Here is a 17,593-nt window from a genome sequence, read left to right as displayed (position 1 = left end):
AATTCTTATACTCAAGCACATAACTTGCTGCCACCTGCAGTAAAAGTGACTCTGGAAAGTTACATTCTGAAAGTTCCTGAATTGGTTATAGGATACGTTTCTGTGTAGTGCATTATAAAATCATAACAAAACTAGGGAAGATGTTTTTTTTTAGTTTAAATTTGACTCTTTAGTTGTCATCTTTGGTTAATCACTTCAAATAATTCTTCTCCACACCTAAATAATAAGGCGTATGTTATCCTAGCTTTTAAACGTGAATAATAAGTTAATGTTTAAGCCCTTATCTCAGAACATTTAATTCCTTTTCTGTTTTAAAATCATGTGTGTGTCTCTCTCTTAAAATAGCAGTTACATGCTAAAAGTCTGTTGATGAACATACTGAAATCAGACTTTGCAAACAACTTTTAGTGGCTTTCATCTCAGCTAACTGCTTTCTGGTGAACAAAATGTTTAAGTAATTTCCAAAACAATAAGAAGCAAAACCTGCTACTTAAAGTTAGTGGGAATTCATGTAGAGAAAAAATGGACTTCAGATGTTGAGGGGGGGGGAAAAAAGTGTTTTTTTCTTTTGGGAACTGAGTAGAAAAAAACAACTATAAAAGTGCTGAGTGTAAAATAGTACTTCATCTTTACAGTGGTTTAAAAAGAAGCATCTGTAATAAACTTCAACAGTTGCATTTTGTTTATTATGCAAAGTAAAGCTGCATGCAAGCATGCAGTTTTAACTGTGGTTTCGAAGGTAGAGTACGAGTAGGACGATACTGATGAGTATGCAGAGTGTGAAAACTGTAGGCAGAACAATCTCTGTCACCTTTTCCATGTGAGTAATCAGGGAATCTAAAATTTGAAACACAAGAAATTTCATCTTCTGGAGCCACACTACTTGTTCTCTTAGAGTTAACAGACTAAGGATTATTTGAACATTCGTGGCTAAAGCTGTTTTGTTAAGCGTTGATGCTGGAATAAACAGCAAATAATATTCAGTAAGTCTGCAAAAACTGGAGCAAATCCTTGACAGTTCCCCCCCCCACCCTTTTTTTTCCCCTCTCTAAGGTAAACTTTTGAAGCTATGGTGGTGTGCAAAGGGCTGCAAAATTGTGCTTGCTCTGAGTTAGTTTATGCCTTATCAGTTGTCTGCTGTTTCTTAGGTTTTTATTCCCTTCTCAAGGAAAAGTAGAAATGAAAATCGTCAGAGAAGTCCTTAGCAAGAACTTCACCTATTTATGACAGTATTGCAGCTCTTTTTAAGATTAAATAGGATTTATTTTGTAGAGTTTTTCTTCACATACAAGCCTCAAAGAGTTCAGTAAGCACAATTAATTGATACAGAACATGGCACTCAGCAGCTGGGACCAAGTAGGATGACATTTTATACTGTGTGAAACTGATCTCATTTTTCAGTTGGTGTTTTCCATTACCAGCCAAAGTTAATCTGTTTAGCTACAGAGATTTTTATCTGGAAAGAGTAAAGATATTTTTCTGCAGAGGCTTGTTGTATTTGAAATCTCTTGTGTTTCTAGGATCTACCAATTGTGGTATTCACAGAGAAATTAAAAATCTGAAATATGCCTTCATAAAACAAGACAGAAAGCAAATCCTTACCTGTAACAAGGAGTTTCTGTGTGGTAGAGCAAGTGTCCATGGCCTTGTCATACCAGTGTTCCACCTGAGAAAGTTGACAGGCAGTAGTTTTATTAGATTGTGATGCTCTATTGCATCTGGAGTAATTTCATCTGTCCCTAAATACTTGTCCACTACAGTTGACTTGAAACTATTCTGTAAACACATGGTTTTCTGAAAGTTTGTGATTTTAAGATGCAATGTATTTCTTATAGGTAACTTTTAATAACATTTTTCCAATCACATAACATATCCCACATGATATTCCACTAAGGTAGGACAGATGTGTCATTTTCTACCTAGAAGTCAGAGCACTGCTAACTCAGGATCCAGAATCTTTGATCACATCATTAAAACTAAGTAGTTTGTGAAATACTTTGGAAATAGTAGTTGAGGCTGTTTCTACTTCCTCTCTCCTGGAGATCTGTGTTTAACACATCCTGTATTCACAAATCCAAAGTGCTATTTGATGTCCTGTATTCATTCATGCAAGTTGTTTCATCAAATACAGTCTGATATTTACCCATATATTGAAGGGAAAAAAAAAAACAAGAAGAAAATTAGCAATTGACATCACCTCTCTTGGATTTGGGAATCCATTTGCACTGATAATCTTTTTATAGTAGTCAGCAGATGCCTTTGGGTATCGTGGCTTGTTCTTGTTTTTAAAATCAATATGGTAAAATCCAAATCTTTCAGAGAAGCCTTCGTTCCACTCAAATTTATCCAGCAGTGACCAGGCAGTGTAGCCTTTGACATTAACACCATCATTTAGAGCTGTAAACAGAAGACAAATTTCTCTGTTAAACTTGTTGCCTGTGTTTGTCATACTTAAAATATGGCTCTGTAGTCTTGTTTTATACTGGAAAGAAAGAAGGGAAGTAGGACAGAAAAATGACAAAGTGTGAAGTAATTTAGATTCTTTGGCAGTGTTCTCTTCATCTTAGAGTTCTAGAGCTCTATAAGAATGGAAATGAAATGCAATTTCTCCTTGTTGAAAGTGGAAACTGATCTATTACAGTATTAAATCTCACATAGATTATTTATTAGGGTTAGGCTAGGTTGTGAACGTCAGTCTAGTTTGCTGTCTGTTTTTATCTGTGGTGATTTATGCTTCTATGTTTTGTCCTTGTAATTTATATCAGAAGGTGAAAAACTCTGAAATAATCACAGAATCATCATCGTGGAATGGCTCAGGTTGGAAGGGACCTTAGATATAATCTACTCCAACCTCCACAACATGGGCAGGGATGCTTCCCAACTAGGCTCAACTGCTCAAAGCTTCATCCAACCAGGCCTCTGAACACTCCTAGAGAGAAGGCATCCACAGCCTCCCTGAGCAACACATTCCAGGGTCTCACCACCCTCACACTGAAGAACTTCTTTCTAGGATCTGGTCTAAACCTACTTAAAGAATGTTTTTCGTTACCTTTCAGTATTTCATTAATATACCCTCTCAGGTACTCTATGCGCCACTCATCACACAGCTGCGTGCACTGCACCTTTTCGGCAACTCCATTCTCTGTCACATAAATGAGAGGGTTCCCATACTGGGTCTGCAGGCAAAGAGAGGTTTAGGCTGTTTTGTATCAGCACAATCATCTTGTTTTGACAGAACATCAGTCTTAGTAAACTGCATTAAAAGCAATTTTCTAGATTTACTTGGTTACCTTTAGTGAGATGAATGTGTAGCTAGGAATGTAACTACACGTACCCAACTGTAGTTTTCTGAACTGAAATTAAGGTGGTTTGTTTGGTAAAGAAACATCCTCTATGACACTATGTAGGTGAAACTTGAAAATCTAAAACAGTGGAAGTGAATCACCTGCAGCTTCTGCATGCAACCAGACATTTTGTTCTGTATTCACCTTAATGAAGTTGAGTAATCTTCTGAGTCCCCAGGGCACAGAATATAACCACTTAGGCCCTGGAGCTGGCCATTCTGGGTCCACCAGTTCAGCCAAATCATGGTCAGTGTGGTAGCTGGACACTTGTAGAAAGGGAAAGCTCTTCTGTAGGACATAACGAGTAGTAAAGTGACCTATTCCCAGGAAATCCGATGTGCCTTTAATGTAGGCTTTCTCTTGCACTGAGAAAGTTGGCAATCTTGATGTCCCCAGGCCCTGCTGTGCACTCTTCCTACCTATCAAAATAATTATAGGAAACACACTTATGAAAACCACAGAAATTGATTTTCTTTACCTCACCAACAATAAAGTTTCCCTGAGCTTAGCATAGAGGACATGTTAGTCTGATTGCTATTATCAAGATGAAATAATCTTTTATCCTTTTGGTTTGGAGGAGTTGTGAGCAATTCAAGGAGAAGACAATTAAAGTGGGTGGTTGGTTGGGTTTTGTTTGGGTTTTTTGGTGTTAGGTTGTTATTTTTGTTTGGTTGGTTTGTATTTTTGTTTTGCTTATACTTTTTGTTTGTTTTTCTTCCAAGGAGCTTGATAAGTATCAACAGAATGCTTGGAAATGTAATATGACAAGAACAGAAATGCTTTGCTGCTGGGTACATTGCCTGTCTTCTTCGCTGTGAAAGAAAGACAGTGGAACCCTGTAGAAATACAATCTTTTGTAGTAAAAACGTCTGGATCATTGTCTTTAGATGGCAAATCCAGACAAATATTTAACAACTCTCGATTAGGTCACTAAAAATGGGCTATGACTGAAAAGTGAGGTAGCTGCTTTCTTTTCAGTGTGGAGTGCTGAGGTGTGCAGCTGTTAAGCTCAACAGCAGCTCAGTTCTTTGGTTGTGCTGTATCCCCCAAAACTGCTCAGCAGCTGTGTCTAACTCACAGGACATTTATTGTGTCCTCATACCAGTCTGAACTGCATGTTGAATAGGGCCTGTTTTGCTGTGGTGTGCTGTGAGTGTGTGATTTATTCATGTTGTGTTGGACTGCAGAGGCTTACCTACATAAGTCTTCATGACTTCTGGATAGTCTCCTCTGTAAATGGGGTTTGCAAACCATCCCAAGTGGAACTGAATGTATCTTTCAGCTGCATCCTGATCTGTTTGGTTGTGTGGATCAACAGGTTCACCCCAAGCACTAGTTAGGGAAATTCCAACCATACCTTGAAACACAAAGTGGCAAATCTGCAGTCAGTGCCTCGTCTTTAAGCCTTTAATATAAAGAGAAGCATAACTACAGAGCGAATCCTGCTTACCTTGCTGCTGACTGCGCCAGGTGGTGTTGTACGAGTGCCAGACCTTGGCATGAGTCTGTAAGTTAAAATCAGTCCTATGCACATTTTAATCTGTTATGTCAGAGAAAGTTAGTGAATATGAAGAGCAGTTTTTGCATTAAGGGGTGTCTGAAAACGTTACATAACCCTTTTCATGTGTATTGTGGAAGCTTCAGTTCATATAACGGGTCAAAAAAGCATTTATGTGGGATTCCTTCCCTAAGTTCCAGAATATTATATGCATTATTCAGCACTCTGTTCTGTTCTTTGGGTGTCTTTGCCTACTTTAGTCAGGCAAATCAAAGTTCATAAGAACTAGGCTTGCCAAATCCAGGTTCATTTTGTAGAATTATAGAATGGTTTGAGTTGGAAGGGATCTTAAAGATCATCTGTTTTCAGCCCCCTTGCCATGGGCAGTGGCACCTTCCCCTAGATCAGATTGCTCAAAGCCTCATCCAACCTGATCTTCAACACTTCCAGAGATGAGGCATCCACAGCTTCTCTGGGCAACCCATTCCACTGTCTCACTGGAACAACAGGTCAGGTTTACTCCTTGTTTCTAGAATAACCTGGATGTTTCTTTTCTTACTCTAGCAGTTTGAAACATGCTGTAAAAGAGACATTTCAATAACGAGATAAAAATGAAGTTGTTGCAGCAGTGTCACAATAAGCACCTGGCGTCTCCTGAGGCACCTGAAGAATCTGGTGCATTTCAAACAGATGATAAGTTTGATACATGAGTTGGAAATGAAAGCATTGCAAAACTGTGTTTCTGCTTAAAGAGCAGAATAAAAAAAAAAACAACTTAATTATCTGCTAAAAAGCCTTAATTCACACATAATTTTACTTTAATTATATGGTGTGCTGCTTTGTATGCTCCACATCCACCGAGCTTCAGTCCTGGTGCATGTTCTCCCGTTTCATAACCCTTCTCAGCAACAGCCTACAAACACAGAGTTAGTTATTCTCTGAACAGCAGAGCTAAAGGATTTGTTATGATCCTTGGATTCTGTGCTCTTCTGCATGCTCTGTGGCTATCTCAATCTCTCCATCCTTTCCAGGCCACTCTTTCTTTCCCATCTGCTATCCCACTGCTTGGTGGATAAGATGGTGTGGTTTGTTGTAAGTAATGTGTTGGTAACTAGCAGTAGTGGACTGCCTCACCAGCTTGCTATTATCTGATGAAAAAGGGTAATTTGTAACTTTCTAAGTATTCTCTCTCTCTCATGTCTTATAGCTTTGCTGTACAGAAGGTAGCTTTAAAGCTCAGCCAGTCTAAACAGGGACATCTTCAGTTAGAGCAAGTTGCTCAGAGCCCCAGACTTCACCTGGGATGGTTCCAGGGGCATCTACCACCTCCCTGGGAAACCTGGGCCAGGGTCTTACCACCCTGAGCATCAAAAACTTTAATCCTCATAACTAATCTGAATCTCTCTCTTGGTTCAGACCATCACCCCTTGTTCTGTCACGACAGGCCCTACTCTAAAGTCTGTATCTGGCTTTCCTCTTGGTCTCTCTAATTCCTGAAAGGCCACCAGAAGGCCTTACTGGAGCTTTCTCTTCTCCAGGTTTAACAACTCCAACTCTCAGCCTCAAAGCAGAGGGGCTCCAGCCCTCCCATCATTGTTGTGTCCCCTTCTGGCCATGCTCCAAAAGGTCCATGTCCTTCTTGTGTGAGGACTCTGGAATCTGGCCACTGAGATTTTGAGCACAAAGGTTAATGGCATCATTTTTTCTTTTCCCACTCTTCTAATTCTTAAGCTACAGAGGAGTGTAATGGGTATGACTGCAAGGAAGACATTGATCACTTACCCAGGGGTTGCTAAAAGTAATCCAGTGTTTGACACGATCACCAAACTTCTCAAAACACAGATTTGCATAATCATTAAAATAACTGATCATGCTTATGTTTTGCCAGCCACCATACTTCTCCTGGAGAGCCTTCATAAAGAAGAATTTCAAGATTCAGTGATGTTATTTTAAATTTCATCTGCCTGTTAACAGAGACTTGGGTTTGTATTTCTGTGGCTTAGAAGGAGATTTGTCAAAGCCTCATTGTATAGAAAATGCAAATGAACTGGAGATAATGATAACCATATTGAAATGCATGCAAGCATCTTCAAACATTTTTCTAAAGTACACCTAGCCCTTAAATGTAGAAACAAATTTCCTCTCAGCAGCATTTATATTAGATATTTTAGTAATTTAAACACTGCCTAACCTGTGGCAGGTCCCAGTGATAGAGGCTTACAATAGGGATAATGTTGTTTTCCAGAAGACTGTTAATTGTATCGTTGTAGAACTGTATTCCCTTCTCATTCAGTTGTTCTGCTGATGAAAGACACAGAGGAGAAATGACCTGGACTGCTTCTCACATAACTGGAATCTAAGAATTTTAACTGAGGAGTTTGACATTACAGTGATGGATGTCTAATGGTTGCACTCTGTTCTGCAGACAAAAATCCCAGAAATGTATTTAGCAGTCATGTTAAACAACTATGGTATGGAATCATAGAGTGGTTTCGGTTGGAAGGAAGTGACCTCTCAAGGGCATCCTGTTCAATCTCCCTGCAGCCAGCAGGGACATATGCAACTAGAGCAGATTGCTCAGAGCCCCAAACAACATGACCTGGAATGTTTCCAAATGGGGCATCTCCCACCTCTCTGGGCAATCTGGCCCAGGCTTTCACTACCCTCAGAGTCAAAGATTTCTTCCTTCCCTCCAGTCTTAATCTCGCTCTTTTAGTCTAGACCATCACCTCTTGTCCTGTCACAACAGGCCCTGCTCAAAAGTCTGTCCCCAGCTTTCTTCTCAGCCCTGAAAGGCCACCAGAAGGTCTCCTGGAGCCTTTTCTTCTTCAGGCTGAACAACCCCAACTTAGCCTGTCCTTGTATACTCAAGAGTAAAATCTCTTCCCTGCTAATACCAGCAAGAAGACAGTGAAATTGTTATGCTTACTTTTGATGCCAGTGGGCATGATGCGAGGCCATGAGATAGAGAGCAGATAGTGATTAACTTTCAGCTCCTTCAGTAACTGAATGTCATCCTGTGTAAAGAAAATCCAATCAGCATGTCTCAAGAGCAGAATAACTCTTCAATTAATCATTTGTCTTAAGTAGTCCTGAGAGCAAAACATCTACAGAGGAGCTGCACAAAAGAAGATTCCACCAGCTATTTTCTGCCAGTTGCTTTTGAGCTGATGGCTTTTTCTGCTTTGTATACTTCCTTTTGAAGCATTGTTTTTCTTCACACCTGTAACGTTTTGTATTAACATCTATGGGAACTGAATGTTTTCATTGTCAAAGATAGGAGAGAAAGATGAGTTGTGGTATTCTGCAACACAATTACATTTATGTCATAATTTGTAACGTGTGTGCTTTAATATGCAGCCTGTAAATCTTGAACTCAAACCGTTCAGCTTAGGCACAAAACCAGGATTACACAAGCTTGCATTTAACTGTCTCAGACTGGAGTTACTACAAAAACTAATTCAGTGTAAATATATGTTGTTTTTAAAAGATACCACATTTTCAATATGAAATGAAATCAAAACTTGATGACATATGAGCCAAGGTGGAGAGAATTCTGATGAAAGCAATTAAAGAGTGTGGGAAGCTTCCTCCCGCAGCGGAGCATGAAAGGTAAACATCAGACCCTGTGATGAGAAGTGTCCTTGGAGCCTTGAGGCTCCCAGGGGCCTGAGCCTGCAACAATGAGCAACCCACGCACAGCTGTCAGGGGGTGGAATCTGCCCGCCTCTGAGGTGGGCACGGCCCAGGGGGCTGACTCTGGCCACCCCCCCTGGGTGGGATCCTTAAGGTGTTTACTGTAAGTTAACCTATCTCTGCCTTACACTTAACCTGGAGCCAATCTGTACCCTCCACTTGTACCAATCTTGAACTAAGTCAGTTGTCTACACCCCCTTTGGGGGCTATAAAGGTCGCTGTATCGCCCTAATAAATTGCACTGCTGCGCAGAAGCCACAGAGTCGACTCTCAGTGCCCCGATCTCTCGCCGCACCGGTCTCCGACCTCCAACAGATGGCGCCCGAACACACCGATTGAACCTCCGGACAACTCCAGGTACGGAAGACCCGCACCCCGGGCCACTTACCACCTCCAGGCCGCGAAGAGAACCGCCAGGCCGCTTCCCCCCCCACCTCCAGGCCGCGAGAGAACCGCCGGGCCGCTTCCCCCCCCACCTCCAGGCCGCGAGAGAACCGCCGGGCCGCTTCCCCCCCCCACCTCCAGGCCGCGAGAGAACCGCCGGGCCGCTTCCCCCCCCACCTCCAGGCCGCGAGAGAACCGCCGGGCCGCTTCCCCCCCCCACCTCCAGGCCGCGAGAGAACCGCCGGGCCGCTTCCCCCCCCCACCTCCAGGCCGCGAGAGAACCGCCGGGCCGCTTCCCCCCCCCACCTCCAGGCCGCGAGAGAACCGCCGGGCCGCTTCCCCCCCCACCTCCAGGCCGCGAGAGAACCGCCGGGCCGCTTCCCCCCCCCACCTCCAGGCCGCGAGAGAACCGCCGGGCCGCTTCCCCCCCCCACCTCCAGGCCGCGAGAGAACCGCCGGGCCGCTTCCCCCCCCACCTCCAGGCCGCGAGAGAACCGCCAGGCCGCTTCCCCCCCCACCTCCAGGCCGCGAGAGAACCGCCAGGCCGCTTCCCCCCCCCCACCTCCAGGCCGCGAGAGAACCGCCGGGCCGCTTCCCCCCCCACCTCCAGGCCGCGAGAGAACCGCCAGGCCGCTTCCCCCCCCCACCGCCGGGCCGCGAGACTACCGCCAGCCAGGCCGCTCCCCCCCCCCCCCCCCCCCCCCGCCTCCTCCGGCCACGAAGGACATAGAGGCTTCCACATAAAAGGAGCTGGTGGAAACGCAAGAGATCGGACGCTACTATACCCCCTGCTGGGGAAACACGTCTCCTTTTTTTTTCTTTTCTCTCTTTTTTCCTTTTTTTTCTTTCTTTCTATTTTTCCTTTTTTTTCTTTTTTTTCTTTTTTTCCTTCCCCCTCGTTAAACCCGTTACTAACCAAGGGAAAGGTGTCTGCCGATACGGACGGCCTATATAGATAGGCGTTTATTAAAAAAGAAAAAAAAAAAAAAAAAAAGAAGAGTCGCCGCCCATAAATATGGGGGCAAAAATTTTAATAACGGCAACTGGTGTGACGACAGGTGTGACCATATAGATGGGCACTTCTGGGGGCAGTGATCGTGCATAGTCAGATCCCCCCAGGGCAGTTGCCGCCGGAAGGCAAACGCACCGCCCACACACCCCCCCCCCCCCCCTTTCCTTCCTTCCTTTTTCTTTTTTTTCTCTTCTTCCGCGCGCTTACGGAACCTTGCCGTTACCATGGAACCTCCCAGCCGCCCCTCCCTTCTTCCGCGGTTTTTTCAAAGTATTGGTGACTCCCTTTGGGGAGCTGGCGAACCGACCTCACAAGCACTTTTGGATAAACAAGTAGCAATTTCTCTCCTCTTGAACTTTTTGGAAAAGCGAGGAGTTTCCATGTCAAAGAAAAAATTGACTTCCTTAGTAGCATATGGACTAGTAAGAGGACACTTTCAAACTTCAGACTCTCTTTTTGATGAATCTGAATGGCGCCGCTGTGGCGATACTATTTTTGACCAGGCTATTGACGGTGACAAAACAGCCAAAAGCGTACAGAAGCAATGGCGTGATGTCATCAATTGCTTGAAGAAATACAGACTGGAACAGACCCTTGCAGCTACAGCAGCAGCACGGCTTGCTGACGGCTTGGACACTCGGGGGGAGAGACCACTAGAGGCAATGGTTACCCCAGCTAGCTCTCTCTTTTCCGACCTGAAAATTTCTCCAGGCACGGTGGTGCCTTTGATGACTCTCCCCAGTGCATCTACTGTTCCGATGCTGTCCGCAGTGCCGAAGCAACCGGTGCTACCAACTCCAAACGCTCCGACGCAGCCAGCAGCGCCCCAGCAACCAGCGCTGCCAACTCCAAACGCCCCGACGCAGCCAGCAGCGCCCCAGCAGCCGGTGCTGCCAACTTCAAACGCTCCGACGCAGCCAGCAGCGCCCCAGCAACCAGCGCCGCCTCAGCAAGATGTCCCAATGCAGCCAGCGCCGCCTCAGCAGGACGTCCCGATGCAACTAGTGCCGCCTCAGCAGGACGTCCCGATGCAGCCGGTGCCGCCGGCTCAGGACCCTTCGTTATACCCTGCGCTGCCTCAAGACGTTCCCGACGTTCCTGCCGTTCCAGTGCAACCACCAGCACCCCCGATGCCAGCGGTACCAATTCCCCAAAACATTCCCACCATCCCTGCCGTTCCGGTGCAGCCGTCTGCCCCCCTGCTCCCAGCGCCACCGCCCTACAGTGGTCCGTTTTCCCCACTCCCGGCTTCCGCTGCCATCTCGCCACGTCCGGCGCAAACTCCTTTTGCTACATTCCGACCCGCCCCCCCGGCTGCAGCGGGCCCGAGTTGGACTTCCGCCACGGAAGCCGGTCCTTCCTCTCAAGCCCGGGAACCGCCGCCTGTGATTAACTCGGACGCTAGCGACTCCTCACAGTCCGATGCCGACGACACTATTGACAATGTTGCCGACGACTTACAGAAACTTAGAATAATGCCTTCTGGCAATGCCCAGCCCCTGGCGGCACCACAAGCTACAGAGATCACCGGGAAGACTCTCCAGCTTACACCCGTTGGTCCACAACATCGGTGGCGTGCCGTTATTCGCGACGCCTTGTTACAAGGTGATTGGGAGGCAGCTGCTGCTCTGGAAGGTGCAGCAGCATTCCCAGTTGTGGCAGCACGGACCGCAGATGGACAGCCAGGAGCCACTCACACGGCTCTTGATTGGAAACTGCTTATGCAGTTGAAAACAGCAGTATCTTCCCATGGCTTACACTCACAACCGACTAAGCAATTGCTGAATTACATCTTCTCCGCCTATGTGCTATGCCCAGCAGATTGTGAGACTGTTGCGAGACTGATTTTAACACCATCCCAGTTTATGTTGTGGGAAAGGGCATGGCGCGATGAGTGCAGGAAGGTGGTGGAGCAGCCACGACAACTAGGCGACCCCTTACTCAATGTTCAAGCAGATATACTGCTGGGAAAAGGGGCTTTCAGCTCACTGGATGCCCAGATACGTCATCCCTTTGAGTGGCATCATGCGTCCATGACAACTGCCAGAGCAGCTTTTAATATGGTGCCTACAGAGCCAAAAGCACCTAGCTATACCGCTGTTAAGCAAGGCTTGAGTGAGGACTACAACCATTTCATTGATAGACTAGCAGCTGCAGTCGAAGCAGCCACTGAGTTAGATGCTGCAACCAGACAAGCCTTTTTTCGAACCCTAGCTTTTGAGAATGCTAATAATAAGACCAAGCAGCTGTTGTCCATTTTGCCTAGGGAGGCCTCAGTGGATGATATGCTGGAGCAAGTTGCTCGAATGCCTACAAACCAGCAGCAGACATTTGTTGCAACCCAAATGGATCAAGTTCTAGATAAGCACACACAGCTCGTAATGGCAGCACTGCGATCCGCAGATGCAGGGAATCGTGGCTGCCGAGACAACAACCCACGGAACCCCTGCTTCCGCTGCAGTCTAACTGGGCAGCTCCCCGCCGAGTCAGCCGGATAGACAGCAAACACAGCCTGGTTGATTTCTCCAGATATAGACTGGGGTCTTGATGACTATGTTGGACTCTGGAATTTTACCGTTATTTTTGACTTTAATTGTAATATATTTTGTATTTTGGACATTTGTTAGATAAGGTACTGATGCTTATTAATAATATTGAATTTTTAGGATAATGTTAATAATGCAGTAATTCTTAGGCAATCATGATAGAACATAATTAGTTTTTGATAGATATTATACTGATATACTATGGTAAGGCATCATATTTTATACTTATAAGTCCCTACTCACTTTTTCTATACTAAAGATAATATGGTACCATATTCTCTTTTACACACTCACTCACACACCTTTTTTCTTTTCCTTTTCTACTAGGCTTGTAAGTTAAGACAGTATTATAGTTATATGATTTTTTTTTTTTTCTTTCTTTAACGTATAGAAATGTAGAATTTTGTCTTTTATATAAATTGAAAAAAAAAAAAAAAAAAAAAAAAAAAAAAAAAGAGGAAAAGGGGGCGAGGTGGAAGAGGAGTTAGAAAAATAAGAAGAGAGGCATGGAGAAACACTACAGCCTTTTTGGACACATCGTACAAGTAAGATCAGTGGATTTATCAGCTTAGGTATTGAATATGTTCGTATTATGCTTTATCACCTGTCTGTACAGGCCCTAAGGTGGATACCAACTTGAATATGATTGGTTTGTCCTTTCATGAAGTGAGCAGAAAATCTTGCTCAGATGGCAGAATTGTGGTAAGATCTTGGGAGAGTCGTAGAGATGAGGATCATGAGTATTTGGATTATAAGGCATTGGATCTTGGCTAATGAATTTGGGTATTTTCATGAGCTTCAGTGATTGTAGCTTAATGGAATAGATTCGGTCTGGTCCCTTTGGTGAAGGCCAAAGCCCACTTAAAATTGGCATAAGATGGCAAGTGATTTCTTTATCTCTTGCAAGGGCCCTGCAAGGGATGAAAAAACACTGCTCCAAATTCTTGAAGTGAATCGAGAGCTGTGGGAAAAGGCCTAAGTAGAATAGCCTGAAAGCAACATCTAAGACGCACTCTTGTATTGTATTTGGGGGTTGGTAGTTCTTAAGCACAATCGTCAGACGCAGCTCATAGCCGAGGACTGCACTGGGAACATCAAGATCTCTGAAAAGTATGAAGTGAACTTAAAGCTATGGAGAGATACTGGACAATTCACTCGCCCACAACATCGGCTACCACAGTGAGATAACGAAGACGTGACAGACTTGCACCCTCCAGAAGCTGTGATGTTCGTCTGGACTTTTGGGTTTTTGAACATTTGACTCACTGTCGCTTGCAGAAATAGCTTTTGGGATCATTAGCTAAGCTTGGGTGGCTGGTTTGCCAGATTGTTATCACTAGCAAAATTCTTAACAAATGTATTCTCTTTACTTTAGCACCATTGACCTGCGCTCCCACTGAGCACAGCTCGTTTAAAATCAAACGTGGGTTGCTCAAAAGAAAAGAAGGGGGTACTGTGGGAAGCTTCCTCCCGCAGCGGAGCATGAAAGGTAAACATCAGACCCTGTGATGAGAAGTGTCCTTGGAGCCTTGAGGCTCCCAGGGGCCTGAGCCTGCAACAATGAGCAACCCACGCACAGCTGTCAGGGGGTGGAATCTGCCCGCCTCTGAGGTGGGCACGGCCCAGGGGGCTGACTCTGGCCACCCCCCCTGGGTGGGATCCTTAAGGTGTTTACTGTAAGTTAACCTATCTCTGCCTTACACTTAACCTGGAGCCAATCTGTACCCTCCACTTGTACCAATCTTGAACTAAGTCAGTTGTCTACACCCCCTTTGGGGGCTATAAAGGTCGCTGTATCGCCCTAATAAATTGCACTGCTGCGCAGAAGCCACAGAGTCGACTCTCAGTGCCCCGATCTCTCGCCGCACCGGTCTCCGACCTCCAACAAAAGAGGACCATGTAACTGAGCACTTACAAACAAGTATTAGAGAACTTTAGAAAGTCTTTCAAAATACAAGCCCATAATAGTCAGTAAATATTGAAATGCTGTTATTTTATGTCTGCAAAATAGATCCTGGGATCATCATGTCAATGTCTTCTGATGTAACAACTCTGTGAGACTCAGAGTTCCAGCTGCATTGTGAGGTTTTATTAAACTTCTGCTTGTCTCAGGGAGATTGAATGAAATCTTTCCTGCATTTTCACATTTTAAGATTGTAAGATATTAGTTTCTTTCCTCTTAGCTCTTGCTGAGTTCTCTGGTTCTCCCTTGTATTTCATATATGTAGAAAAACCTCTGGACTATAACTTTTATCAAAGTAGTTGGAGTTCCAGATATGTAATCTCTGCTTAACACAATCATTTGGATTTCTTATGTGTCTGCCTTTCCTCCAGGACAGTAATTCTTGAATATCAAAGTATCATAGAATTACATCAGTTGGAAAAGACCACTGAGATCATGGAGTTCAACTGTCAAACTAAGACCACCATGACCATTAAACAATGTCCCTAAGTGCCATGTTCACACATTTTCTGAACGTTGCCTGTTCCAATGCCTGACCACTCTTGCAGGAAAGAAATTTGTCCTAATTTTCAACTAAACTTCCCCTGCCACAGTTTCAGACAATCTCCTCTCATTCAGTCACCTGATACTAGGGAGAAGAGCCCAACCCCCACCTCACTGCAACCTCCTTTCAGGTAGTTGTAGATAGCAAGAAAGTCTTCTCTCAGCTTCCTTTTCTCCTGACAAAAGAACCCCAGTTCCCTCAGCTGCTCCTCACAAGATTTGTTCTTCAGACCCTTCAGCAGCTTTGTTGCCCTTCTCTGGACACGCTGCAGCATTTCAGTGTTTTGGAGTGAGGGACCCAAAGCTAAACACAGCTGTGTATGCATTCTGTGGTATTAGTGATTTTCTGAGATAGTAGGGAAGAAGATTTTACTGCAGTAGTAGAGAATACCATCCCTTGGCTTTCTTAGTTAAATGACAGCAATTCATTTAACAACTCGTTTTGCAACCGTTTTGTCTTTGCTCTTATTTCACCAGGAAATTACTCCAGAATGTTTGTAGAGGAGTGGTTCACCTCTAATACTACCTTAACTTTGTAGTAGCCATCACATGCTGAATCTCCTGTTTCGTTTCTGAATACTTTCCCTTTCCTGTGAGTAAAAGCATCCCAAATGCTTGGTCCTTTCCCATCTTTGTCCCAGGCTCCTTCAGTCTGGTATGCAGAGCTTCCAACACCCCACAAAAAACCTAAAGGTAAGAATAAGTGAGTTAGGATTTAAATATTCTCCTGCAAAACTGATCTTTGTACTAGATTTTGATAGTAAAAAGCAGTTGATACACCTTTAGAGTTGTACAGCTTGGGTGAGTGCTGTGTGTGATTCCACATCTGCTGAATAAGAAGCTGATAAGTTCTACATGGAACTTTATTAGTGCATTAAAAGGGACTGTGAAAATGTGGTCTAAAGGAGTCCTTTTCTGTAAAGGAATCTTAATTCATTCATATATTAAACCTTGTTAGTAGTATTTTGCAGCGCTGAGGTAGTGCAATGATAGGTTGGCAAAAATAGCTTCCTGCAAGAAAAAATTGAAGCTCCCACATAATTTCTGCCTGCTATTTTTTCATAGGTATGATACATATAATCACAGTTTTACTGTTGTTATGTAAAAGATATAGAAAGATTCTGGGTTCTCTTTCTAGTATTAAACACAAGGATGCAATGAATCCATTTCATAAGCAAAAACCTGAGCAGGAAAACAAATTAGTGCCTCTGTCTTTTTAGATTTGATTTTGGTTGGTTGAAACATGTGAGTGCATATAATTATATGTGGAAGGAAGGACAAAGTTTCCTTAAACCAATACTGGAGTGAATTAGATAACACCAAACATCTTGAAACAAACCCAGCCCAATTTTTACTCAAGTTAGTTTCTCAAGTTTGCTGCACAGTGAAGACTATTTTTGTTTTATAATTCCTTACCAGTTGTAGGTACTTTATGGAAGGGTTGATAGATGTGAGTTGTTACAGTGTGCATCTTAATCACAGACAGGAAAGGGTAATCTGATTATGAAATATTAATCAGAGTTCTGTGAACCATGAAGGTGGTGAGATAGTGGAACAGGTTACCCAGAGAAGTCATGGAGGCTCCAACCCTGGGAGTGTTCAAAGCCAGGTTGAACAGGGCCTTGAGCAACCTGGTCTAGTAGGAGGTCTCCTTGCCCGTGGCAGAGGTTGGAACTAGATGATCTTTAAAGTCCCTTCCAACCCGTACCAGTCTGTGATTCTATGATTCTGTGGTTTCCAGGGTTAGATGCAGAAGGTGGTATGAAATGCGTGTTCTGCAAGAGCCTGAATTTTTGTTTCTCCTATTTCCCTGGAAGGACAAGGAGAAGCTTTTGGTAACTTTATGCAAACACACAAGTGGATCTAGACCATTATGAAACCCACAGTGAACTGTATTTAAAAGTACCATCTGGAAAGGTGCCATAATAGAAAGAGCCTGGATAATTCTTTGTCCACTGGAAATCCTCAGCTGTGTTCAGCTGTATTACCAGCACAAGCATGTACCATGTCTCCAAAATACAAGTCTTCATTGCTTCCAATTTTGTGACTGCAAAGCGTCCTCTGCTTGTTCCCACCTGATAAAACAGAATAGCATTGTCATGGATTGCCACTCTACAGAGCAGGCTGAGGGTGAGCAAAAGGCAAAAGCTTATTTTTTCCCACTCAATTTTCATTGAAGGCTAAAAACAGAGACTGAGTTAAATGGAAATGCAGCTTCTGGCAGGGTGATGAGAGAAGAATGAAGAGCAGAATTATAACTGCACCTTTTGTATAATGCTGCTCATCTTTGACTATATTCAAAAAGTCTCTTTGTTGGCAGCTATTTTGTTCTGGATTTGAAGCTGTTCCTGTAAACAGTGATTGCAAGTAGGAGCAGGAAAGAAAAGCGATGGCACTACTAGCATCTTGCTATCTCAATATGTTCTGAAAACAAACCTTGTGGAAGTTGAAAAGGAAAATGAATACTTGCAGTTGTTAGCAATTTGAAATAATTACAGCTTCTATTTTGAGGATTCCTCTGTTGGCAGGTCCAGCATTGATTTTAGGTGCTACTGTGGATGCAGTATACTTGAAACTGCTAGATCAGGTGAAACTGTCGGTGAGATG

The 17,593-nt window shown here is 43.9% G+C and overlaps 1 protein-coding gene across 3 annotated transcripts; it reads right to left on the bottom strand.

The window, feature by feature from the left end:
* Positions 1–687: 687 nt before the first annotated feature.
* Positions 688–6,714, bottom strand: LCTL (lactase like). 3 transcript variants are annotated; one of them, XM_064157911.1, is made up of 9 exons: positions 6,625–6,714; positions 5,660–5,755; positions 4,795–4,849; positions 4,540–4,701; positions 3,489–3,763; positions 3,050–3,176; positions 2,198–2,397; positions 1,603–1,666; positions 688–837 (listed from the first exon to the last, which is right to left on the bottom strand). In XM_064157911.1, the coding sequence occupies exons 1-9, from the start codon at positions 6,712–6,714 to the stop codon at positions 722–724; spliced, it is 1,185 nt and encodes a 394-aa protein (XP_064013981.1). In that variant the 3' UTR covers positions 688–721. The 3 variants fall into 3 exon arrangements, with proteins under 3 accessions (XP_064013981.1, XP_064013982.1, XP_064013983.1); XM_064157912.1 differs by lacking the exons at positions 1,603–1,666; positions 2,198–2,397; XM_064157913.1 differs by lacking the exons at positions 1,603–1,666; positions 2,198–2,397; positions 5,660–5,755.
* Between the last annotated feature and the right edge of the window lie 10,879 nt (positions 6,715–17,593).

This window comes from Pogoniulus pusillus, chromosome 17, assembly GCF_015220805.1.
Source record: "Pogoniulus pusillus isolate bPogPus1 chromosome 17, bPogPus1.pri, whole genome shotgun sequence".
NCBI lineage: Eukaryota > Metazoa > Chordata > Aves > Piciformes > Lybiidae > Pogoniulus > Pogoniulus pusillus.
This window is presented reverse-complemented; position numbering and strand designations above follow the sequence as displayed.